Consider the following 27395-nt stretch of genomic DNA (forward strand, 5'->3'; position numbering starts at 1 on the left):
AAATACAAACAGGAGCAGAGAAGAATTATTTACATTAAAATGGTCCTCATGTCAGTAAAGTCTGTAAGCTTTTTCCTTTTCATAGATTAATGTGTCTCCTTAACTTTGCAGTTTTTCCTGGTGTGGTTTGGTTTGGGGTATAGCCCAACCGATACAGGATCAATGAGGTTGCTACCAATACCAATATCTGACTTTTTACTGAGTGAACCTGAAGAAGCTACAGGCTGTTCGCTCATAATGAAAACACTGTAGAGTCACTCCAGGGTTTTGGTGGTTAATTTTCAACTGCATAGTCTTACAACCTACCAGCACCTGACTGTTGCTGGCTGTACATGTTGAGTTTAGAAATTCTAACCTATATTTGAGAGCATTAAAAATCGGATAATTATAAAGACTGACTCATTCATTTACACATTTTTGATAGAAATCCCTTAAATTTGTTATATATCATAAATATTCAGGCCTGAACATTTGACAGTTACAGGCATTGCTGTATTAGGGATGGCTACAAATTATCGATCACCTGATGATGAATTCAATTGATAATCGGAGACATACCTAACCAATCTTTTTTCCCCTATTCAATATTTTTCCTTTAGCATCTGTGGATTGTGAGAACATATATGCGCCTTGGGAAAAAAAAACATGTTTCTGCACATCCAACACGGCATATTGGCTCGACTTTGTGTCATTATATATTTTTCTTCCTCAACATCTTTGCTGCAGAAATAGACCGAGATCCGAATCATCTGTCAATCATCCAATAATTACTGCTTTCATAGACGAAGAGGAGAAAAACAAATTACAAACAAAACAGAGAAAATCATTTTGACTGTGTTGATTTTCTATACATATTCCTGACGGCAGAAAAAAATCCTTAATGGAAGTATTACATGGTTTACTTGTACGTCGTCTAATCAGGGTTGTTAAATATTATATTAAATATAAGAGATATAGAGATATAGAGACACATTATGTGACTGCTCTGTCTGATATTTCCAGCGACATATTGGCAACTATACATCCCAAAATTGGATGCGTGATAGGTCAATGTATCATAAGTGGGGCGGCAACAAACAATTATTTTCATTAATGATTAACCTGTCAAATATTTTCTCTATTAATCATTTGGGTCTATAAAATTGTGAAATATACGTGTGATAAGACATTCAATCTATGATCACAAAAGACAAAGAAAAGCAGGAAAAGTTAGAACCTGAAATTAGGGTTTTAAGTTTTGCATTTTTTGTTCAGAAAAATGTGTGAAACAAGTAAGTGGTCACCAAAATAGCTCCAGTTTAATTTTCTGTTGGCTGACTGATCCATTAATTACGTCAGCTCTAATTGGTTGGCTCTACTTTGGATCTATCACTGTTAGTCTGCCTTTGGTGCATACGGTTTAAATGTTCATTAAAAGTTGTTGTTTGCCTTATTAATAATGACTAAACATTCTATAACACATGGAGATAAGATAGAGGAAGTGTAGAATTCATTTTTTAGAACTTTAAGTGTTTGATTCAATGGCAGATGAGAAGAAACACAGACCTGTTGCTGGTATTTCGTATCCTTCAAACCAGGGTTACAATAGTATTATTACATTTTCTAACCATTGTGATAATGATGTGAGTTCACATTGTGTGGTTTCCCTGGATGGGGCAGAAGGAGAGACAGCTACCACTGCGCAGAGTACTTCATTATGACCATCAAGGAGCTTTTCTTTCTCAGACACGCTAATGACTCCAGTGATTGTATGTGGGTGGCTACCAGTGCGAGCTGATCTGAGTCTAATGAGTTTGGGCAGGCTGACCTTATCCTGAGCCGAGCGATGTGACGGCTCCATCTTTCCTATGACACTATTACTGCTGCCTGACTAACTGACAGACAATAACAAGGAACCGGGTGGTAGTGGAGATGGGTTTTGGGGGCGTCTTTTCTTGACTGACAAGTCTTACAGTCTAGTGACAAGGCAGTGTGTGCTTATGTGAGCGCTCATTCACATTCACACATGGCACTGCCAAATACTGCCAAATGTAGCCGATGGCCTCAAAATATGTTTAATCTACTTGATGATGCCATGACTTAATATTTGTTTGTAAATACATTTCTCCTGTAAGGTGAATTTTGAAACAAACTCCAGCATCTATGGCTGATCTTTTATGCCTCCTCTTGAAGCACAGATGAAAGGGAAACGGTAAAAGAGTAAAGAGGTTAAGGGGGACGTACCTTCCTCGTCGATCCACTTCATGGTGAAAAGTTGGTCATTGTCCATGGAGCACATGTCCTTCACCTCCCCGTACAGACCCTCGTATGAGATGGACGGCTCAAAATGAGTGATCATGATGTCCCTGCAGAGAGGACAAATATGTATGAGTATTTACTTGACGTGATTCCACATTAAATACGTTTTCTTTCCAAACTGCTAAAGATAATAGAAAAGCACAAAATCCTCACATTTAAGAAGCTGGAACCGAAGAACATTCAGTACGTTTGTTTTATAACTGACTGATTAATGCACTGATTGTTTCAGCACTAATCGTAAACTTTAGTAGACATTAAGTTAAATCACTCCCACTCCCTCCTTTTCGATTATAAACTCAAAAAAAAAGGAAAACTCTAGAGAACGCCAGACTTTTGACGGAAGTAGGAAGAAGTGAGAAAGTGTGCCCCCCCCCAAACGCTGCTGTGTGTGTGAGTCACAGTCTTGCAGTCTGTCACATTCGTGTATGTGCGTGTTCATCTGTACAGCATGATTGTGGGTGTGAGAAAGAGAGCGAAAACAAGAGAGAGAAAAGACCACAAAATAGTGAGGGAGAGAGCCACAAACTAAAGCAGGATGATTCACAGGCGATGGTGTTGTGTTGTGACCGCTTGGTTAAACTGTCCACCACTGCACTCCATTAATTCCTGGAAGTGGTCATAGAAATTCCCCTCCTGAACACTTGGCTTACTCCTCTTAATCAACAAGTACATCACTCTCTGCCTCTACGGTTCACACAAACACACATGCACTCAAACATTATGGAGAGACACGGGATAAGGAAGCGTGGTGGTGGGTGACCGAGATCATCTATCCTTCTAGGTGGGATCATCTGTCCCTCATGATTTCACGGCGGCGTTAGGATTGATGTCGCCAGCTCCGAGCCCTCTGGGCAGCCTCGGCGGTGTTTACAACCCAAAGATGGGGGGGATGGAGGTGGTACACACGTTAGCTTTTACAGGTCTGCAGGCGACAGGGGTCTGAGCTCAGGCGTCTACATGTGTGTGGGGATCAGGAACTAGTGTGGAGACAGAATGAGCTAAAACAAGGGGGTAGGTATGGTAAAGAGGTGGAGTAAAAGGGAAGTAAAGACGGGGTAATGGATAAAAAGCTATCTCGGCAGCCAAGGAGTGACCCACAAGGACAAGGATCTCTTACCCCCTTTACTACCCGTTTTTCATCAACTTGAGAGCTTTACAGCAGGATGATAAAATCCCAACACCGAGTAAACAACGCACACTTTCAAGGACATCTACTGTACAAGACCAAGGACAGCATAGAGTGTGTAAGGTCACGGTGGGGTCAGTCCTCGCCAGGAGCAAACACACACAAATAGACCTAAACTATGATTTATTGGCTGATATTCAAGCTTCACATTGAGCATGTAAACAGTGCGGCTCGAGATGGTGCTGCTTCCGCACAGCAGGCATTAAACTGTCTTGAAACCACACATCAAGAATGAATAAAGCATTCTGAGCAAGAATAAACTGACGTAAGGCTGCAGCTCCTGCTCCCTCCCTCCCTTTTCTCACCCTCTTCCTCCATCCTGCTGGTGTTAATAATTAGTAGGGGGTGGAAAAGACTGGCAACTACATTCCTACAGTCTGATTTCTCCTCTAGGACCAGCATGGCAGCTCTACTTCCTCCTAAAGCCCTGATAACATCAGAAAGATAGAGAGTGCACGAACACACACACACACACACGTAACCACTACACTAAGGTTCCCACACTGCGGCTGTAAACGATCCAGGAAGTGTATTAATGGCAGTAGGTGACTTTAACTGTGTCATGTGTAACCGGACCTGAGCTATTGGTGTTCATTAAACACCGTGTGTCTACACTGTGGTTAAACTTTAGCCATGTCTCAGGTGCACTGAACAACATCCTCTGTGACACAGATACAAGCTCAGCTAATGGCTACAGCAGGTAAAAAGGAAAGTGACCACGGCTGCAAAGTGCTAAAACATACGTTGGAAGAAGGGACGCTGCTGTTCTTTGTTACAGTCGTCTGAATATCTTTGAATATGTGATAGGCAGTGTAAGCTATTTATTTTATGACTAATGAATTCATTGATTGAGAAATAATAACTGGTAGATTGACAATAAAATAATAGTATTTGACTATAATAAGTTATTTGCAGCTATAATTTGCTGGTTTTCTCTCTCTTTTTAAAACCATTTACAATATCATTACAATTCTGATAATCAATCAAGCTAATTCAAATGTTATATTTCTTTAAACTTCTATGATATTAAACTGAATACCTTCAGCTTTTAGATTTTTGCTGTCAAAACAATCAATACGAAACATACTATCTTGGACTTTTTCACTTTTAACTGTTTTAATTGTACAGCCCAAACAGATTAATTGAAGAATTGTTTGTTGCAGCCCTAATAATGACTGAACTCAACTTAGTTTAAAGTGACAATATTTCAGGCAGCTTTTTCATGGCTTTTCTGCTTTCTTTAATTTAACTTAACACAACATGAGCCAATACATTTATTTAAAAAGGAACCAAAAACTATGTTCAAAAAGGAAGCTTGTGTTAGAACAAAGGAAACCGAGGCTGTGGGATTCCTCAGGGTGACTAAGGCAGAAGGATTTTGGAGTGAGCAACTGGGAGCTCATCACTAGTGAAAATGGCATTCCACACAGACCTGGCATTCCTCTGCTCTGTACCGTGCTACAGTACAGCTAAATTAAAGAAGGAGGAGGAGGAGGAGGAGGAGGAGGAGGAGGAGGAGGAAGGGGGGGAGTGCTGGCCTGTGCCCCTGGCGTCTGAACTGCCGTGAGTAGAACTCAGCAGCCCCATCTGCCCAGTATGAAGCCATTCGTCACTGGTGAGCGCTCAAGCAGGAAGAAGGGTCTGGGTGCCTCTCTAGGCTTCCATGAACACCTCGGACCATCCATCTCTCTGTCACCGCTGCCACGCATGGGTATGCCCCCTACAACACCTTTACACAACCCGTGTGCACACGCTCGTATATCCAGAATCACATGCTAGCACATAACTAAGCAACACGAACACACACTGAGGCAAATACAGAAATGCACATGCCGAAGTTACCAAAATAGGCTCCTACAGACACCACAATCAACTACAAACACCTGAATCCTCCCACTGCTCACCCAGTAGGGTCAGGGTGAATGAAACAGACTGCAAGATGCTTTGGTCTCCAGGCAACACAGCCCACCTGTGGTGCTAAACAGGAGGGAGCCTCGCTCCTCGCAGCAAACGAAACGCACTCCTGCTGAGTCTGAGACAAGGTCAGACGTAACGACAGACAGACACGTGTATGCAAACACTTGAGCTGAATTACACACAATGTGCGGGCTGAGTAGACGCTGCAACACAGAGGATTCTTCCCATGTTAGAAGCTGCTGAGAATCTGATACAATCAGGAGTGAAGATGTGCGTTAGTGGATGGGTGGGTGAGGGGTGTATGACTTTGTGGTTCAGTGCTTGAAGGGGCTTTCAGAGGAAAAAGTAAATGGCAGGACAAGGAACGCTTCCCGTGTTTTAAACAAAGCCAAGCCTTGAAGCACTGATGCAGACTGTGGAGTCTTTGAATAAGAAGAGCAACTCCTTTCAAAAGAGTAAAATAACTGAGCTGCACCGTCGAGCCAGTGTAATCCCAGTTTCCTGCCAAACAACATGCCTTACACAGGAATCCTGAAGTTGATCTGGCAAGTAAGAAGCCCTTAGTTGGTGTTGGCAACTCTGCAAAACAATGTTGTTTTTTTTCTGGACTGATATGGTGACACACTGGCAGCGACATACAGAAACGTTGTTTTTTTCCCCCAAGAAGACCTGCTAGAGCATAAACATTTTTGTAGGTTATAACTTTGAGATGCATGTTAGTAATGTCTTCAGAAATAGGCTGTAGACAGTATTGCCACACAGCACAAAGGTAAGCTGACTGGTAAACACAGAAAGGAAAGTGTCAGAAGACACAAACAGATTCCTCCAACTAGAAAAATATTTGGTTAGAAACTTAACTTAGTCATCAACAAACACAGAAGATGAACTCTTAGTCGTGTTGTTTGCTGATATTCTCAGAGCAGGATTAATTACTGTATCACGTCACAATGCAATATCTTGATCAATTACATTAGTCATCGGCTCTATCGGACGTCATATCAAGGTTGATGTAGGCAATTTTTAATTAACTGTATTGTCTATATAAAGCTTTACCAGTTTGCTCTTTTGTTTGTCAGCTGTCAAAAACACTCCCCTGGGGCCCATTAAGACACTTGAAATACACACAAAAAGACTATAAAATAATATATAACGAGGCACCGTGGGCAAGCTGTGATGCAAGTAGTTCTTAACGGAGGGCTATTAAACTGACAAGCATTACGTTTCTTTAATAACTGTAATGTATGCTTACAGGAGCATAAATATCATCATTTTAAATACTTTACAGAAGTTCAACTGGAGTGTAATACAATGTTTTCTGACATTTTATAAACACAATGATTGATTGAGAAAAAATAATCAGGACATTAACTGATAATATAGTTTAGTGGCAGCCGTGCCACTCTACACTTTTATTTGCTACGACCATTGTACAGTATCAGCATCACTGTCAGTCTCTAGTCATGTGGTCAGTGCATTTGCAGCCGTCTCTATTGACAATGAGCGTGAATGAGAGCAAAATGAAGACGAGCCAGTGACAGGCTGAGGCTGCTACAGGCCGACACCAGTCTGCTGCTGCTGGCAGACAACAGACATGCAAATAGGGAAAAAATTGACTCAAAAAGGACACTGCACTGAAAATAGAGAAGCCGAGTCACTACCACAGTAGTACGGCCAGTGAGAGAGGCGGGTTTAATTTGGTGTTTTTCAGGTTTAAAAAGGATGGACAAAGAATCTAAACACTCTCTCTGCCATCGATTACCACTTTGTAGAAAGGGAACTACTCAATGAAATTAGCTACTGTAATGTTTGGATGGAAAGGAAAAGCTGCAGACTCACAGTGGGAAACATTACTGCGACTGAAATTAACAATTGTTTTCATTATTGAGTCATCTGCCATTTATTTTCTTCTGAATTATCCAACTGAAAGAATAAAAAGAAAAGTGAAAACATCTTTAAATCTTCTTTTAAATGTTTTGTTTTACCAAAAGCCCAAAACAAATAATATATATATATATCTTCTTTTTTAAACTATTGTGTTTACTATCAGTTCTACTATCAGATTATCAGTTATCAAAAGAGTTGCTGATTTAAAATATTGATCTGGTGCATTTCCAACTCTTCAATCTCCCACTCTTACTTCTGCAGGCAAACAATTACAACGCTTTCTTTTGACATACTGGCTTAATGCATCCTGATAGCCAACCAACGATGTTCCCTCTTTGGGCAACATATCTGAGATTCCTGAGCAGCAACCTCACGAATACTTCAGATGTTTTGTTCTGCGAGATGACACCTAATGATCAACACACATTACAGTGTTCCTGAGGTGTGTCACAGAGCCCGTCAGTAATACAACGAGACCGAGTGCGGTGACTTGCCCTTCACGTTTTTCAAGTCTTGGCCGGGCTCCAATCTCTGACTCCATCAAACAGAGACAGTGAGGAAGGGAGTGTCCTCGAATCCACCGAGTGACCCATGATTTCCATCATCACATCCAAGTGTGAAACTAAAAACAGCTGAACTGCCTCTGCCAGGGCACACTGGCATCTCCCTACACTGATATATATATATATATATATGGCAATATCAGAGCTGGATAGTACTATATATGTGTTTATAATCTAATGTTTATCTTGTGAAACCTTGTTTTCCCCATACTGGGCCTCAGGGCAGCAATGTTGATGATATATTAATCATTAATCAGACTTTAAATACAGCAAAAATGTTAAATATTTTCTAGTTCCTGCTTCTCAAATGTAATGATTTGCCTTTCTGTGTTATATATTATTGCAAATTGTACATATTTGGGTTTTGGACTGTTGATAATGAAAACAATTATTAGTTACAGAGGAATAAGAGTGGACAAACACACACATTTACAACTCTACAGCAGTATTTCTGAAAGCTTGAGTTCACACAGTCATTGAGTCCAATCTGATGAACATAAACAACAAAACGTCCCACAATCTCAACAGATTACAGTGATAGTATCGATATCAATAAAGATGGGCCATGTGACTCCTGTTATCATACCGCCCATCCCTAAATAACACAATCTTTAAAAAGCCATGTTAACTTACCAAAACTGCCAATAAGGAGATGAATATCAGTCAGTGTATGTCAGCCTGGTAATCAATACATCCATCAGATGACAGACAAGACACTGCTAGCAACTGTTAGCCACCTCTTCCAAACCTGAGTTAACAACTTAACTTTAATTTAAACCACTTGACAACTTCGCCGTCTTGCAGGCACATTTCTCCAATGAGCCGGAGAGTCTGTCTCCACACGGACAAACACGTGTGGACAGTTTCACCTGTGTCAGAGTTCACAGCTCGACCTGGTGCCCGACATTAGCACAGCCGTTAGCCGGCGGTTAGCTACCGTTAGCCCTCCCCCTGGTTAGCCTCCTTTACAAGTCTAAAAACTGCTGCTAGTTGGCGGGTTAACGAGATCCACGGCACGCCGGGAGACACGGGGATTGCTTACCCTTTATAATACGCTTTCACCCGGACTTGGTGGGAATTCTCGCCGGGGTGGGACATGGTGCTGTCCCGCAACGTCGGCATCATAAGCTCCGCCGTAGTCAGCCCGACTCACCGAGGTCTTCCTTCCTTCTTCGGCTCCCTGGTTGTGGACTACCGCCCCCCCCCCCAAAAAAAACAAACACTTCGTTTCTACGGTCCGTCGACACACCGAGTGAACGACGAGGCAAGCGGCGATAAAAACGGTGAATTCGCCTTTCTTTAGAGAAACAAAAATAAGATGTAAAGTAACGAAAAACTTGCGGGCTCCGCCAAAACAACTCCCTACTGCAAAGGCCTAACGACGGGCGAGTCCATTGTCGGAATGTTTGGGGGTGGCGCAAACCGACGTACAGACATGTATAGTGCCGTTAAACAAATATTACACCTAAAACATTCAGAATGTACTGTTGTATACATATTTTAAATCCACGAGGTATAACAAAGTAATATAACGTGCTTTACATCTCGAAGAAATTAAATATATCCGTTGCTTAGCAGTCCGACCGTACCAACTGAAGCATTCTGTGTAGGTAAATGATGCGTTCAAGCTCACACATTTGAGCTCGGACATCGTAGAAACACTTAGGACATGTCGCGCATTCAAGTGCTTTGATTTGGAAATAACAACATAATTGATCAGTAACAAAAGCAAAAAGCTTATTTTTAGAATTGTATTAGATACTTTTAGAAGAAAATATGAAAGGGGCATGTGATTAATAGGCTCAAAGAAAATAAATAAGGTAAACAAATTAACCTACACACTATAATAATTGTTTACATAGCTAATCCTACCAAAAATAACATGTACTACTACATATTAGCATTAATTGTATTTGTTTAGGCCTATTTAATGCAACATCAGGCTAAAGAAACCAAAACAAATATACAAAAACATAAAATAAAAATAATCTATCTCTGCTACTGTCTGTTATTGCTACGCCTCCTTTAGCTACTAAACATATCTGGTGTGTTCAAAACAATATATTTGCATATTATATAAATTATGTGGTTCAAACATTTCAGCCTGGTGGTTGACACAGATTTAACTGGCTCTTAGATATATCCGACAGCACTTGAATACAACGTGAAAGGAGCATCCTTCGCACCTGAGAAGTGAAGTGAAGTGAAGTGTTGTTCTTCATCTCTCGGATGAAAACTCCCCACGGGTCTCGAAACTTGTCACAAAAGTAGTGTTTTGCTGCAGAAATATAATATTTTTCCTTCGTTTTTTTTTGTCTGATTCAGAGACAAGGAGACAGAAAGAGACACTGGAATGAGAAACTTTATTTTCTTCCTTTCTTTCTTACATCTGTTTAGAAAATTAAATAATATTTCATTCAGCCTATGATGTGTTAATGTGCATCAATGTTTGTGAACATATTCTAAAATTAAATCAGAAAATTGACTCACAGTCCAATCTTCTGTCATATATTTTAACAACATTAACAAACTGAGTATTCTTGCAGTTAATTTGCCTTTCCTAAAGTAAGTCATCTTTATATAACGTATGACTGTATCACTATACATAGGCCTACTGATGTTCTATGTTGTCTTTTTTTTCTGTTTATATGTTTTACTTAATAATATTATATAATAATATTGCAATTTCTTATGATGTCTGAAGAGCAAGAACCTGCACATATCACATATAAACAATTGTTTTTCTTAATTTATTTAGGCTGAATATGCTGAAATTAACAAACTAAACTAAGACACAAACCCAGAGAGGGATGATAGTTAATTTATGTGATATCAGCACATTTACCTTTCATTTAACCTCGATGAGTTCAAATCCATATATCTTCCCTTTTTTTTGAGCGGATTTTAAAGCTTTTCACTCGACATCAGGCACAAAAAAAAGGCGAATAAAAGCTGATTTTAAACCTCTGCGGGACTCTCCATGCGGTGACTCCCCGGCTGTGGAAGGTCCTCCCGCACTGCGAGCGGTGCTGTGTCAAGGCTTTTTTTTTTTGTTGTTATTGCCTGCTATATGTAGGCCTACCGTTTTTTGTTTTTTTTTCATCTCCATTTTAGACAGTACTGACGCATCAGTAGGCTTCATGACTGGGACAATGTGCCGGGGTATGGTCAGCTCCTGATGGCCCATGTCTATCAATACCAGGCAGGTAACGCCGACAAGAGGTGAATGATTGTGCATGCATAAAGCGCTGTGTGAGCGACGGGAGGCAGACCGACAGGGAATGAACATCCAGATGTGTGTGTGTTGACTGTATTATCCTGTAAGGTTTAATCTAAATTATGGACAGTGCATTTAAGCTAAGACTCATTTGTGATCGTTCAGGAGGTTTATCGAGATTATCCCGCCGGTGTTTAATTGGACAGAACCGACTCTGCAGCAAAAAGCAAATCAATATATTCAAGCTGCTGTAGAGCGTCAGTGTTCATCCTTATGGAATATGGGGAATTATATATATATCTTATTCTGGGTAGCTCTTTGGGATTATTACATTAATATCATATTAATTATAAGCAGCTGAGAGGAAAACAAACCAAGCAGCATTGTAGCACCTTTGTTTGTTTGTTTCTCTCCTACAACCATTTTGAAAATAAATCAATAATGTGGATGATTTACCTTTTTTATATTAGGTCATAACAGTTGTTTTTTTTTATAGGTTGCATTCAATAATAATCTCCTTTTGTCTAACTTGTGTATGGAGCTGTTTGATTATTCAGATGTGGAAATGACCAAGGTCAAACAAAAAGTTTAAGATTCTCTGAAAACCACAAAGTTTAGTTTGTTTAAATGTTTTTTTTTATTTACTTTTGGCTAAAAACAAACAAACAAATAGATGGTAGGCTACTTCAGTGCTGCACTGGATAGATTATCTGTAAATGTTTTAGCCTATTTATGTCACATATATTCATTTTATTGCTTATTTTTGGATGAATTCCCCTCATATATAAAGATATACCAAGTTAAAACCAAACCTAACTGAAATGTGAAAGTATTTTTCCTTTTTGTATCAAAAACGAATAAAAGACATCATTGAAAAAACCGCCTTTAACCCGGATGGAAATGGGCCGATTTCACGCTGCAGTCAGATGAATTCATATTTTACAACAATATCCAATCTTTCAATCATGGCTGAATTAAAATATAGCAAATATATAGTGAAACCTCCTCGAATAAAGGTTCCTCTAAGTGCGATGAAGTATATTTTGTTGATGCAGTCTATAGATATTCTGTAAAAAGGAAACAGCTGCTGAATCCTGTATTAAATTGTAAACATGTAGTTTAACCATCTGCAGCACGAACAATGGGTGTTTTATATTAAATTAAAAACTATTACAGTATTTAAAAGCTCTCTTCTCTCGACTAAAACAGTTTAGAAAACCGCTGAACAACAAAAGAGCAGGTCCATTATCCTGATTTATCTGAAGTTGGAAGTGTTTAATTTAACTCCCTCTTGTTAATTATCCTAATGTCTGTTTTACCGCCACAGTTTCCCCATTACTGAGTCCGTGTGTGCGACCCGGGAGATGGAGAGGCAGAGCCCAGGAGAGAGGCAGGCAGACGCTAATAGGACCGGAGCCGCCACCACCCCCACCTCATCAGCTGCCGTCACCATGGCAACAGTCAGCCCCAGCAGCACCACGTGCACCCAGGCGCCCTCTACTTCCCTCAGCATCCTCTCACCCGACAGACAGGCGGTCCAGGTAATAGACGGGATCTGGGACCTCTGCATATATTGTTGACTGTCAGATTGTCCAGGTAATAGACGGTACCTGGGACCTCTGCATATATTGTTGACTGTCAGATTGTCCAGGTAATAGACGGTACCTGGGACCTCTGCATACATTTTTGATTATTGTCCAGGTAATAGACGGGACCTGGGACCTCTGCATATATTGTTGACTGTCAGATTGTCCAGGTAATAGACGGTACCTGGGACCTCTGCATGCATTGTTCAATTTGACTGGGAGGTGGTTATGGTAATAGCCAATACCTGGGACTGCTGAATTAATTGTTCCATTTGAGAGGAATTCAGGTCATAGACTGTACCTGGGACCTCTGCAGGCATTGTTTAACTTGTCAAACAAGCGGTCCAGGTAATAGACAGCACCTGGGACTTCTGCATATATTGTTTGACTTGACTGACAGGAGGTCCAGATAATAGACAGCACCTGGGACCTCTGCATGCATTGTTTAGTTTGACAGGGAGGCAGTCGTTATGGTAATGGGCAGTACCTGGGACTGCTGAATTCATTGTTCCGTTTGAGAGGAATCCAGGTAATAGACTGTACCTGGGACCTCTGCAAGCATTGTTTAACCTGACAGACAGCCAGGTGATAGATAGTACCGTATAACTCCAGGTGCCTTTACAGAATATTGTAATTTTGGAGACCAAAGGATAGACAGGACAGGAAATAGACAGTCCACTGTACTGCTGTGAGCGTTCAGGAAAAAGGGCGCATAAATGAATATATAGTATATTTTGTTATTTAAAGTGAGCTATTCATGTAGAATAGCTGATAGCACTAACATGAAATCAACAATGTGGTTCTCTTATAAGGCTTAAAATATCTCAAACCCGTGGCCTTCAGAATAAAAGTGTTTTTTACAAAACAAATCTTCATTATTTTAGGAATATCAAAAAACATAAAATAATCAAAACTAAATCTTCTAAATTCATAAATATTCAAATTTGTCAGATTGAATAAAATTCAAAAGACTAATAAAAATAATTGTGCTGCAGATAATGAACTAATATTCCTTTTATAAAGCTCTTAATGTGTCCATCATCTGATGCAATAGGTGATCCAGCACGCCATCCACAGACCTCAGAGCATGGCGGCCCAGTACCTGCATCAGATGTACGCAGCCCAGCAGCAGCACCTCATGCTGCAGACGGCAGCCCTGCAGCAGCACCAGCACAGCCCCCATCTGCAGAGTCTGGCCACCATTCAGCAGGTCAGCTGGTTTCCGTCACGTGTCAGTGCATTAAGAGTCGTGTTAACATAAACTACAGGGTGTGAGATCTCTCTCCAAATGCTTTCCAGGCTTCAGTCTGTCAGAGGCAGTCACCTTCTTCATCCACGGGCAATCTGGTTCATCAGCCTGCTGGTGTTTCCCCAAACTCAGTAAGTATCTGTGTTACTCTCATCAACCCGACCTGAGCACAAATATTAACCTCAGCATCCTTCTTTTTTTTTCTATCGTCCTTCATCACGCTGCCCTGAATCCAGATTACTTTACCAGCGTCTCCAGTGACAGCCCAGCTGATTGGCCGAACCCAAACGTCCACCGGTGCTGCAACTACCATTTCCCAGCAGGCCATGCTCCTGGGAAACAGGCCGGCTAACTGTAACCAAGCTCAGATGTACCTTCGCACTCAGATGGTACAAACCTTTTCACATATCTGAAGCTGGTACTTTAAAAACTGCATGACTCGTTTTTTTGCCCTATTTTCTATTTCTTACTGAATGCGTTTTCTTGTGCTTTTTCTTTCTGACAAAATGCTAATTCTTTATTTTTAACCAACTAGCCACCTGTCTCTCCCTGCTTTATGCTTTTCTTCTGTTAGCTTATTCTAACCCCTGCAGCCACGGTGGCTACAGTTCAATCAGACCTCCCTGCTGTCACCTCCTGCTCCTCTTTACCTACCTCCTCTCAGGTACTAAACTCTGCCAGGAAACAGAATCAGAAAATCAAACCCCAATGCATGCCACAAAGGTGTAATATTATAGACTTCAGGTTGTTACACACCTTGAGCATGAGCCATGTTGCAAAAGATAGTGAGAAGTATAATGCAGCTTGGGATTTTGTTGAATCTTAAAAGAACTATTAATGAAGTTGCATGTGGCAGTGAAGGGCTGCCATCCCCACATCCCTTAGCTTTTATAAACTGTGTGTAAGTGACTTTCTTTTTGTGTATATTCAGGTGCAGAATTTAGCTCTTCGCGCCCACTTACCCGGAGCTCTGGCTACAGCCCACAGTGTGATTTTAAAGCCATCCGCTCAGTCACAAGCCCAGAATCCGGCCGCCTCTTTATCCAAGACGTCGGTCTGCGCGCTCAAGACCAACCAGCTGACTGACACCTCAACAGAAACCGGACCAGCTGATGTCACCCGGCTGGCCTCAGGACCTCAGATTGTAACCCCGGGTGAGCTAAAGTGTTCAACTTCTGAGGTTTAAAGGAAAGTTTACTAGAAAGCACATCTGTTTCCGGCTTAAGTGGTGAGTCACAGTTGAGCCAAAATCTACTCCCACATGCTGTCTGCACTTATGGTAAACTTATGAAACAGCTACGTTTCAGTCAACTGACCTTTGTGAGGCATTTTCTATAACAAAGTGTGTAATTATATACTCACAAAGAACAACAGCCAATCAATCTAACACCCATAAACAACAACAGCTGGGAAGGTGTGGGGGAAGAAAACAAAGTTTTTAAGCCTCATTCAGGTAAAGTGCAAATAACCCAATAAAGGTGGAATAGATCATTTGTGACACATTGTGGATGGTAGGTGTTTTCTTTAGATATGTTTGCTCCAACAGCTGCTTCATATTTACAGAAACTGATCATGTTTCAGTTAAACAATGACAGATTTAGTTAACTTTACAGAGTTTTTGACAAAAAGTGTGTTCTAGGTCAGTGGTTCACAACCTTTTTCTTTCACTGAGTAAACTGACAACCCCTGACTAAGTGACGTATTTTAAGTATATTTCATATTAAATTCAATGCATAACAATAACAGTACAGAACAACGGATAAAATGTACAATTAACCCAAATAGTGAACACTGCAATAGTGACAGGAAGTTTGTGTAAAACGAGTGATTTGGATACATTTTAAGTTGATTATTTCTGTGAATATTGAATCAGAGATGAGCTTTTACACAATTATGTGTCTATATCATTTATTTTTTTATTTTTAATAATCATACATACTTAATACACTTTCTTTTTGACTAATTCTGTGTTTTCTTCTCATTGTTCTGTCAGCTCTTTGGTTGTTTTAACTTTTCTAATTCAGGATGAGACTTTTTATCAAAGACGGAAATATGTGAATATAGTTTATATCCTGTGAGATTATTTTACCTTTATATCTTAAATAATAATATTACCTTTTAAAATAACAAATTACTTTAGTTTTCTTCACAGAGATGCATGAAATACTGAGATATAGGCCTATACTGTACATTTATGTCTTTAAATTAAGAAGGGCTCACAACCCCTTGTGAAGCTTTGGCGACCCCTAGTGGGGATCAGGACCCCCAGGTTGGGAACCAGTGTTGTAGGTGATGCTACTTCTCACAACATTAATTGTTTCATGAATAGTTTTAAACAAATATAGATCTAGTTTTAGGGACAAAATTAGCTAAAAACAATAACACATGAATGGGAGTTTAATGTGAATGTGTTTTTAGTTTTTAGAGTCACTTGTTTTATGTATTTGATCTTCACGTCTATCTATGCATCGCTCTCCTTGCAGCGTACTCTCCTGTGCAGACCCACGCTCTGGTCAAGCAGCAGCTGTCCTGTCCACCGGGCCAGCGGGTTGGGCAGCACCAGCTCCTCCTCCAGCAAGCGAGTGGAGCTCCGAACCACAGACAGCTGCAGCCCATCGCCCTCAGAGTAGCACCTCAAGAAACCAACTCCAACCCTCTTCCTCTTTCAATTAAAAGACTGACCACTCCCAGCACCCAGTCACAACCCAATAATGACACCCGAGCCCCTTCTTCCTCCTCCTCTTTTTCTTCTTCTTCTCCGTCTGTCACCAGCATGTTTGGAACATCAGGTCAGACCTCAATCCCAGCTGCCGCCGTCCAGCCTCAGCCGCCTCCTCTGGTGGCCGCTCCGCAGCGTCGGACCTCATTCCCACAAGTGCAGAACCAGCCTCCGCCTCCTCCTCCACCTCTCGTCCTCCCCAGGCTGCCCCAGAACCCCCCAGCCTCACTCCAGAGGCTCTCCCTGCACTCAGTCCAGGCTCTGGCCGTCCAGTCAGGACGGGTGCTGCTGACAGAGCGGGAGCTGCCCGTAGCGGAGGCTCTGGTCCAGATGCCCTACCAGAACCTCCCTCCTCCTCAGACGGTGGCTGTTGATCTGAAAATGCATCCGGTCAGACGCAGTGAAGGTCCATCGGTGAGTCGCCTTGTGCTGTGGTTGAGCTTCACAAGCTTTGCCCGTTGTCAGCGTGGGTTATTCTAACCGAGGGTTTGTTGTGGTTGTTGAATTTCAGTCGGGGCAAACATGCAAAGTGAATGGATTGAGCTCGGAGGAGAGGAAAGATGAATGTTCTCCTCGTCCACAGAGAGACAGGACCCCTACATCTCTCAGTGTGCCTCCTAAGCAGAATGGTGCAGGTAAAACATGATAATGAAAGAATAAAATAGAAAAGCAAAGAATATAATAAAAATTTCTAAAAGGATAAACATTCTCAGAAAAGCAGAACTTGAATGAACCTAAAAATCTGAACCAGGATCCATTTGGAGCTGAAAATGACTTCTGAAAACTAACGTGTAGGTTTATTAATAGTGTGTTAGTGGGTTTAACACACCTTTTTAAATATCAAATTGGACCTACAATTTATTTCATAGCAATAAAACAACAAGAGATTAAGATAATTTGCTTTTTTTTTTTTTACCTTAACTTCTCTATTAGTTGGATTATGATACTTGTTTTTTAGCCTCCATAAGGTTGAAATACTGTTTAAATATCTTCAGACTGGCTGCCAACTGCTCCTTTCTGTATTTTTAATAAATTGATTTCTTTTCCATTAATCTAATTTGGTGACATTTAAGGAGAGAAGGAATTGTACAATATTTCTTACTATGATGGTAGAGCGATGGGTCAATGTTGTCTTAAAATACTGTGCAGATACATGAAGTCGTGTTCACAGTGCAGCAGTAAAGAGGAAGTGTGTGTCAAATGGATTAAAACACTGTTTTAAACATCCTTTATGAAATCACTGGAATAAGTCTGGTTTAACAGGTAATCTTGCTTTAGTAAACACCCCTCAGTTCTTCTTTATACCTCTTATTGTTCAGCAGTGATGGGTTCATCCTCCATCATATCCAGCCGCTCTGTGATCCAGTCACCGGTGGTGGAAGAGCCGCCCCAGTTTACCACCAGCAGCAGCACCAACAGCAGCAACCCTCCTCCTCCATCTCCTCCTCTTCCTCCCCCCATCCTTCCAGCTGCAGTAAGAGGCCCCAGCCAGCCTCCCTCCTCCCCAGCCAGTGTCCCCGGGAGCCCCGAAAGGATACTCACAACCCACGTCCTCACACACCTCGTAGAGGGCTTCGTAATCCGAGAGGGCCTGGAACCGTTCCCGGTAATTTGAACTCATCCTGAAACCCTTTAAACTGACGTTGTGTCGTATGTTTTGTTGTTTGGTTTCGCAACTATCTAACACACCTGTAAATGTATAATTCAAAAAGTAAGGCCTTCTTATTATACTCACTCAATCATCGCCCACAGATGTGGAGGAGAAACCCAGAAGAATGAAATAAAATATACAGAATGTATGTTTACATTTAATAAAGGCTCAGCTGGGCACTGTAGTCTTAGCAAACGTTAAAGTCAAACAGGAGTAAATAGTGCATTTGTTGGGGACTGTTGTGGGGCTCTAGTGGGTTTTTATAGCAGCAGGACCGGGATGAGGGATGAGGGTGGATGTCATCCCCCTTGTTAACCTGCCATCTCTTAATACCAAGGTCACTAACAGGCGAACCACGACACCATCCTATCCCGACCCAGACCTGTAGCCAATAAATTATTAAGAATTATTTCATTTTCTATTTTAAGCGACGCAGCTTTTCCAGCCTTTACAGCACTCTGCTTCTGCATTCAGATAAACATTACGACTCCAGTCAGAGAGTGAAAGACACACACAGGGAAGATTAAAAAAATAAATAAAACAGTTGGAGAGTGAGTCAGAGAAAAGTTATTTCACATGCTAGAAAAAGAGAACATTTCCTCAAGCAAAGGTCAGAAACATCATAATGTTGTGGAAGTCAGATGTCCCTGAGTTCCCGACCATGGCTCTGAAACATCAGCAGTCTAACTGTGCAGCATATTGATAAATCCATGCCACTGTCTGTGGTGTTGAAGTAGCAGATGGATTTGTAATTGTGCCTTATTTTCTCAGTCTCGCCCTTTTTGTCAGTTTGGTCTTGGATCTATAATATTCTCTAAACTATAGCTTATACAGCGAGTTATTTAAAGAACTGGTATTCTTGTTGCTCCCACTGATATACTATCTACAGCTATATAAATATATGCTAAATGCATGAGAGTCATGGTTTTTGTATTAATTTGAATGGCCAGGACAATGTATAGCCTATTAAATAATTATTAACAACATTTTACACTTTTTCATTGATAAAACTGATTTAAAAAAACAAGGCAAAACCTTTTTTCCTGCCATAATTTCCAGTGTACACATGTCAATCCCAGTAAAAAAGGAGAAAGTTCATTATTATGAACTACTTGTTTTCATTATGCCATATTTTAATATTTTACTTCCAGTGCTCATGTTTGGGATTGACTGAAAATAAACTAGTGTCCAGGTTCGTTATGATGTAGAAACATGTCACCCAGTGCAACAGTGTCGTTCAGTTATGTGTTTTTAATAGTTCTCGAACAACAATGAAGCTCTATAGCACATAAGAATAAGATATATCCGGCTTTGGCTACACAGGTAATACTTACTTAATATCTCCAGCCTTATCCTTGAAGAGTTACTACTTCTTTGTTAATCCTCAACACAGGGTTGGTTGGAACGGGCCTCCCCTCCGCCCAAATCACTCTAATCCAAAGAAAAATGACACCCTGTCCGTATCAACACTGGACTCACGTCTTTCCATGTCAGTGTGTGTGATAGTACTTTTCTAACTGACCCTCTTCATGCAGGTGGTCCCCACGTCGATGTTAGCGGACCAGCAGGCTTCACTTCCTGAATCCCAGGAGATACAAACCAACGGGGACGAAGCAGCAGAGGACAGTCCGCTGGATGCTGACCTATCGGATTCAACAGACTCTGAGATGGAAAACGACGGCCCTACAGCAGATGGTGAGGTGGAGTGTGTGTGTGTGTTTGTGTGTGTGTGTGTGTGTGTGTGTGTGTGTGTGTGTGTGTGTGTGTGTGTGTGTGTGTGTGTGTGTGTGTGTGTGTGTACATGTGTGACTAACAGCTGGTCCTGTGAAGTTGCAGAGCTCGGGGAGAGCGTGGCAGGTGTGCTGCAGTGTGAGTTCTGTGGGAGCAAAGGTTACGCTCACACGTTTCTGCGCTCCAAACGTTTCTGCTCCATGACGTGTGTCAGAAGGTAAATAAATCACGTTTCTGGTCCTCAGATATCACACTAACAGTTCAGTTAATCTGTAACTAGTAACATCAGTCTGGTTCTCTGAAATAATGTCAGTCTGGTGCTAAACTGCAATTATAGATACAGTAAAATGATACTTGAATAGATGCTGAGTTGGTGTTAGCTGATTAAAACCAACAGTATCAGTATTCAAGGAGCAAAGATAGACACACTATTCTATTGGTAAGTAGCCAGACTGGCTGTTCTGTTTCAGTTTTAGGGCTGGCAATGTTATATTTTGTTTTATTGTTAACAAATCCCACGAAAAGACCAAAACCAACAACTGATTCATTGAAATAACAAGTATTGTTTGTGTAGTTAAAGCCTGATGTAGCTCATCCTCAATCTGAGCTGAGTTTTTGCCAAAAAATGACTAAAAAAACATATAAATGAGCCTCACTGTCGCACTGGGTGACATGATCCATCATTACGTTAAATTAACACACAGTTGAGTTCATTAAAGTCGATCCCACAAACAAACAGAAATACTTACTAGAGCACTGAATGTGTATTAATCCACCTCTGAAAATAGTCCCTTGCTAAAAACCTACAGTGTCCTGCTGTTTTAGGAAATGACTGAGCCTTTTAAAAAATATAAAACTACAGATTTGTGATACATGTTTAAAGATTTATGTCCATGCAGATAAAGTATGAACACAGACAGGGTAGAGGAAGCCAGAAAGTATTTTAATGGGATTAAGAAAAATGCAGAATGACTCCACACTTACAGTTCAAAACAACGACTGATGTTGGATCAACATTATTTTAAAGAACAACTCTGATGCTTAACTGGGTATTTCAGCTTTGTTTCAATGTACGTTTGTTGCCTAATTACACTGTCTGAGCAATTATGTGGAAATAGTCACATTCCCATCCCTCAGCAACTGAAAGTGCCCTTGAATGAGGCACTTCACTGTGGAATAATGTACATTGGAGCTGTGCTGAGGTCAACAAGCCATTAGTTGGAACCTCATGAAAGAAAAAGTAGAGTTTTGCTGCAAAAGAGCATCTTTTCCTGTGTAAGACAAGTAAACTGAAACTGAAAATGTTGTCTGGCTGGTGGTGAGACACGTCATCTGACATCTGGGATCCATTGAGCTACATTTGGGTTACAAGAAAAAGGTCGGAAGTGTATAATCACTCCCAGGCTTCAAAGAGAGACAGATGAACATTTTATCCAATGGCTGTCTAACTGTCTGCACTCATTACAGCAAAAATAAAATCTCAAAGAGATTTTGTGTTTCAAGACATCACGACTGCAGTCGACTGTATGAACTGTGTGAATCTGACTGAATGTTTTGAGCCTGTGTCTGTTAAGGTTCAGTGTGAGCTGCACCAAGCGCATCACCATGCTGAGAGCTGGTCGCTGGGGTCACAGGCCGATGGGCAGGAGAGGACGACCCCCCAGCAGAGTCAACGGAGCCTCCAGAGAACATTTTGTGAGACAGGTCAGTTAATACAACTGACCCGGAGTACTGGAGGGATCACTGATCCTCCGGTACAAGCTGGAGTAAAGCTCTGAAAGGCAGACTCCTGACTTGAGAACGCATTTTTTAGAATTGTTTTTAAAAAACAGGATGTCTTCTTTTAATGAGTGCCGTGTTTTTCCTTGTTTTTTTGAGTCATTTTCGAGTGGCCTGAAGAGATAAAAACTATTTCCAGAAACCCACGAGGGAAAAAAATGGAAAAGGGAAAAGTCTGAAAAAACCAACAGGACCTTGTTTGTTAGAAATGTTTGTTTCTGCTTTTCTGTATCCTGGTAATCATCAGATTTGTCTTTCAGTCCCTTATTGGGGTCCCAACCCCGCCGTTGGAAACCACTAGTCAAACTTAAAAACAACTTCGTAGACAATGACGAAAACAATGTATGACAATATACAAAGAGAACGAAATAAAATCAACTGTAAATCAATAAAGAAGTAAACAGATGGAAAGAAAGTTAAAATGGTTAAAGTTATAAAAGTTGAATAATATTTTGTATAATGGGAAAACGTGAGTCATTAAAAGTTATTTGAAGAAATTTGCATCCTCCTTAAAATTATTTTGTCCAGATAAGATAACAAATAAGATTCTGTGGAGTCAAAAATGTAACATTAAATATATAAATTCAGTAAAAATATATTTAGGTTTAACTAAAATGTGCTTCTGAAGGCTCGTGTAAATTATAATATATATTTCCACAGTTAGTAAAGGTCCAGTGTGAAACATTTATTAGGATCTATTGGCAGAAATTAAATATAATATTCATAGGTATGTTATCATTAGTTTATAATCACCTGAATAAAAGAATTGTGTTTTCGTCACCTTAGAATGAGACGTTTTTATCTACAGATGGAGCAGGTCGCCTTCTGTGGAGTCTGCCATGTAGAACCGAGATGTTTCCACAGTAGCCCAGAAGGGACAAACCAAACACTGGCTCTAAATTTTAGTTTTTTGCGCATTTGTGGCCACCGTAGTTTCTCCCTCGCGCTTGGAAATGGATGCAACTACTCCACTAGATGCCATTAAATCCCACACATTGGGACTTTAATAGCCCATCATGCGACACTAAAGTAAACCCTGTAATGCAGTAATTCCTTTAAATTAAACCTTTATTTTGAAAAACCATGGTGGATCTTGACTGTCAGTAAATACAATATTTATCTGATTATGCTCCGCAGGCTCGGGGCTCGTTTCGCTCAGAGGAGACCCGGCAAATCTCTCTGAGAGAGGAGGAAGAGCAGGAGGACGACGAGGAAGACGAACCTCCCGTTCCCATGACAACCAGGCTCCGTAAACAGGCTGAGAGACAGCGAGAGAGGGAGCGAGAGCAGGAGAGAGAGCAGGAGCTGAGGACAACAGAAACAATCAGTGTTTCTGACGGAGAGGAAGACGTCGGCTGTCCGTCTCAGTGGAACGTAGAACAAGTGTTTTCTTTTATCAGCTCCCTGCCAGGTACGGCTGTGACTCTATCACACCTGTTCCCACTGAATTAGGGTAGGAATGTACGTCAGACCAGGGCAGATAGGACGTTTAAAAGTTGTGAAACAGGGCATCGTGGTGGCTCGGGGGTGAAGCTGAGGATCCCTCTCTCTCCCCCCACATTTCCTCTCCTAACTCTCAGCTATTTTCTGTCAATCAAAGGCAAAAATAATCTTTTTAAAAGTTCCTTTTAGGTTATAAATGTATCAATAAGTCAGACTAGATGTGCAAAAAGTTCCTCTGTAGCAGATCAAGCAGAGTCTGAAGAGGAAATACAGCCAATTTGCCATGTTAAAGTAGTCTTCTACATTTTATTTTGCACATCCCAGAGTTTATTTAGCATTCAATCAGTTTTCAGTCCTTTTTACGCTCTTTGATGTGTTTGATTTTAGAATAGAAATTAGAGATTTCCCAAAATATATAAAACTAGTAATTTAATTTAAACAGCTCTTTAAAATATATACATTGATTATTTTTTAGCATGACAACCAACATAAATACAATTTCCTGGTGCTCAAAAGCAGCCAAACAAACAAAACTCATCGCCTTTGACTTCTAAAATAATTAAGACACAATGGCGTTCATGTAGGTAGGAAACAGATTCTCCTGTTAATTCGTGGTGGTGCTCAGTGTTGAAGTGGTGCCTGGAGAAGTGGGGTATACTCCTAATTTATGCCTCAAACTCTTTTTTTAAGTGGCCTTTTCAGGAAAGGATGAACGTCCTGAGTTATAAACACTGACATGTAAGACTACTCATGCATATTTAGCTGTCAGTTAAAGTCTGCTGCTTGACTTCAGGCAGGGAGGATCATTATGAAATCAACATTAGGCACTAAAGAGGTGCAGATTTTGTAATCAGTGCCCACAGACGAGTGAGAACACTACCTAATTATGCAATTTTTGAGTGAAGTATTCCTGATTTCTCACTCCATCCACTCATGAGAATCATAGGAGGTTTAGAACTGGTGGCGCTCGCTGCTAAAAGCTAAATAAGCAGCTTTTCCTTCATGTATCTTGCAAGCGCTCCACTGCTGCTGCCTTCAAGGACATAAAATCACCTCATGCATCAAATTAATGCCGCCAGATGTTCAAAGGTAGCTTTTGATGAAATTGTCACATAAAGGCTGGAGCGCGCCCCTGGTTTTGACAAGAATAAATGTGTTGTAATTGTTGTATAAATACAAATATAAACATGCCTACACACACATATGGGTATATATATATATATATATGAATATTCACATAGAAATATGTACATGCATAATCATATATACACAGGGAGCATGTAAATACAAACATATGGACGATAAAACAAGATGAATATTATAAATTAAAGATGAGAAAACAAACAAGAAGGAGGTTTGGCTCTAGAAGTGGGTTTTGAGGAGTCACATATAGATATAAATATCATAGTAAGTAATTCTCCAAATATCAGCTAACAAAATACATCGGAATGAACAGAGGACACACTTTATTTCTCTGTTGTCTCTTTTCTCCAGGTGGTCAGGATGTAGCTGAGGAGTTTCGCTCCCAGGAGATAGATGGACAGGCTCTGCTGCTCCTAACAGAGGACCACCTGGTCAGCACCATGAACCTTAAACTGGGACCCGCACTGAAACTCTGTGCCCACATTAACTCTCTGAAAGACGCATAAAGAGTTAACACCCTGAAAGAATGGATTTGTGTTGATCTGGATCGGTGGTGTAGTAGTGCCTGGAGGAGTGGGTATACTTAGGATAAACGCCCTGTGTTATAAACAGTGACTTTAAGACTACTACTCGCATATTCAGCTCACCCAGTTGTATTCTCTTAAAACTGCAGTAAGAAGCTTTTATAAAAAATGTACTTTCTGTCATATTTGCTGTAACTTTCACTGTATCCTGACAGCAGTACATGAGACAGATAATCTGAAACCATAAAGACTGTACTGCTTATAAAATTGTTTATTTCTATTTAGAAAATTACCAACAGTTCCCACCATGAGCAAGAACCTGGCGACAGAGGGAAGGAAACCTCGAGCAGACTCTGGATTATCTCTCAGATTATCCGTCTCATGTACTACTGTCAGGATATAGTGTAAGTTTCAGCAAATATTTCTTATAAAAGTTTCCTCCTGCAGCTTTAACTTCTGCTGCTTGACTTCAGGGAGTAAGGATCATTGTGAAATAAACATTTGCCACAGAAGAGGTGCAGATTCTGCATCAATATTGGCCGACAGAGACACGTGAGGCAACTACATAATTATGCATTTTGAGTGAAGTATTCCTGATTCCTTTCCACTCGTGAAAATTGGACAACTATGCCATGCCTTCGCCATCCCGGGGAGAGAAAACAACACTACTGAATGATGCACATCAGAGGGGATTTAGAAGACTATACCCCGCACTACTCCACCAATCTGGATCTGGATGAAGACAAAAAGAAGGGCGGTTTAACAAGGAAGCACTGTCCGTCTTTAAGTTACCTGCGCTTGGACTTCCACAAAGACAGTTAAAACACTGAGCGGATCATGAATGCGCAGACTGCAGTTTTTCCTGAGACCACTGCCAAGGATTTTCCCTGTGCGATGCCTCCAGCTGTTCCAGCTGTTGGTCTGTCACACAGAGCGAAGTCCACATTACCGTCGCCGGTTGATGTTAACACACAGACGAGCAGCTCTTTCTGTCTCCTCTCGTCATTCCACTGTAGTGATCGTAGCTCCGGTTATCCATTTGTTTCAGAATGGTTTTAAAAAGTCCTTTGTATCATTTGTAAACAAAGAAAAAAACAACAACTTTACATTTAAATTATTACACATGAGAAGTTAAAGGATGCTGTTCGATCTCAAAGTTTACAAAAGCAGATTATTGCCTACTGTCTCACAGATTACATTTGATTATCATCAGCAAACAGTTGTGTTGACTAAAGGAACCAAACTGATGACAAGGTTGTTATTTATGAAGTATTTATTATCGCCATAATTAATATACAAATAAAAGCATTCAAATATTCTGCACTGTTGTGTGATATGTTTTTATAGCAAGAAATGTGAGTGTGTGATAAACTCTTTAAAGAACATTTTTAGTAGCTGAGTTTTATTTTGGTTACTTGTAAGTGATTCAGTAAGGACAGCTTTATCATAAATATTTTACAGGTAGTTTGATGACAAGAGTCAAATAACTACAGCAGATAAAGTTTTATCTTAATAATATATAAATAAAAAATAAAACTATCTTTCTGTCCCTCGCTCACATACTCAACAACAACAGTGTTTTCCTGCAGGGTCGAGGTCAAAACGGGCTTAAAGAGGTTTCTTATTTTGCTCTAATGTATATTCCATTAAGTTGTATTTAATAAATGTATTTAATAGGGGCCCAAAAACAATGTCCCTTACTACCTAGCCATGCATTCACTCTTTTATATTCCTCTGCTTTGATCTTCACAGCGTTACTCAAATGTTTTTTTTACGCAGCTTTGAAAGCAAAAGCAGAAAATCAACCAGAATATCAGGTTGTCACTTGATTTCCTTTTGTTGTTTCGTTCAAATTATATAAAATAATTGTGTTTCTTGGTTGGTTAAAACAAATCTCATGTATTATTAGTGAGCCACCACCAGAGGGCATCTCTCATACAGTTGCATTGGATGTACCCACTTTAATCTGACTGTTGTAAACAGTCCAGCAGAAAGAGATCCAATCAGAATTTAGGGCAAACTGAGTGTGGATGTGACATTTGTTGCTAAGCCAGAAGTCTGAATGCCGGGTGAGGAGGAGTGATTACACTGATGGAAGTATACTGAAGTATTTAATGAAAACTCAGGAAGCTGATGGTACCATGTGTTTATAAAAATGTGAACAATTTTCAATTCCAAATCCAACGCTTTCTCTTTCTTAGTTGCACCTTAACTTGATTTAAATTTTTGGACCAAATACTGAGACAGAATCAATATTATATTTTGTTCATAACATAATCTGAGTGAATGGTTCACCAATCTCACATACAGTAAAACAGTTCTTTACATCTACATATTACCACATCTGTGGGTCCCTTGTTTAATAAATAAATCTGTGAATTAAATGAAAACATTATATATAAAATAACAGGAGTGAAGGAAATATTGAGATATACTGAAGTACAAGTAGCAATACCACTCTATAAAAATACTCGAGTACTGCACTGAAAAATGCTACTTCAGTAA

The 27395-nt window shown here is 40.4% G+C and overlaps 2 protein-coding genes across 8 annotated transcripts in view; one reads left to right on the top strand and one right to left on the bottom strand.

Moving 5' to 3' along the window:
• prkci (protein kinase C, iota) overlaps positions 1–9247 on the bottom strand; it is a 29130-nt gene extending 19883 nt beyond the window's left edge. Inside the window, exons 1-2 of the mRNA XM_051399292.1 lie at positions 8891–9247; positions 2224–2345 (exon numbers count right to left, since the gene is read on the bottom strand). Of these exons, the coding sequence (XP_051255252.1) occupies positions 2224–2345; positions 8891–8973 (205 nt within the window). The 5' untranslated portion in view covers positions 8974–9247. The remainder of the gene's footprint in view (positions 1–2223; positions 2346–8890) is intronic.
• Positions 9248–10897: 1650 nt separating this feature from the next.
• On the top strand, positions 10898–26208 carry phc3 (polyhomeotic homolog 3 (Drosophila)). Of its 7 annotated transcripts, none has more exons than XM_051399200.1 (15): positions 10898–11050; positions 12393–12606; positions 13706–13861; positions 13951–14031; positions 14137–14289; positions 14475–14564; positions 14832–15054; positions 16384–17033; positions 17131–17254; positions 17939–18225; positions 19806–19965; positions 20101–20218; positions 21576–21705; positions 22918–23191; positions 24718–26208. In XM_051399200.1, the coding sequence occupies exons 1-15, from the start codon at positions 11034–11036 to the stop codon at positions 24870–24872; spliced, it is 2832 nt and encodes a 943-aa protein (XP_051255160.1). In that variant the 5' UTR covers positions 10898–11033; the 3' UTR covers positions 24873–26208. The 7 variants fall into 7 exon arrangements, with proteins under 7 accessions (XP_051255160.1, XP_051255181.1, XP_051255171.1 ...); XM_051399221.1 differs by having other exon boundaries at positions 20107–20218; XM_051399211.1 differs by having other exon boundaries at positions 17942–18225.
• The last annotated feature ends 1187 nt before the right edge of the window (positions 26209–27395 follow it).

This window comes from Dicentrarchus labrax, unplaced genomic scaffold (assembly GCF_905237075.1).
Source record: "Dicentrarchus labrax unplaced genomic scaffold, dlabrax2021, whole genome shotgun sequence".
NCBI lineage: Eukaryota > Metazoa > Chordata > Actinopteri > Moronidae > Dicentrarchus > Dicentrarchus labrax.

Bases quoted from the DNA above. Each gene is read 5' to 3' on its own strand.
- phc3 (XM_051399200.1), top strand. The intron at 19,966-20,100 runs GTGAGGTGGAGT...GGTCCTGTGAAG, and splicing joins CGACGGCCCTACAGCAGATG to TTGCAGAGCTCGGGGAGAGC. The intron at 20,219-21,575 runs GTAAATAAATCA...GTGTCTGTTAAG, and splicing joins TCCATGACGTGTGTCAGAAG to GTTCAGTGTGAGCTGCACCA.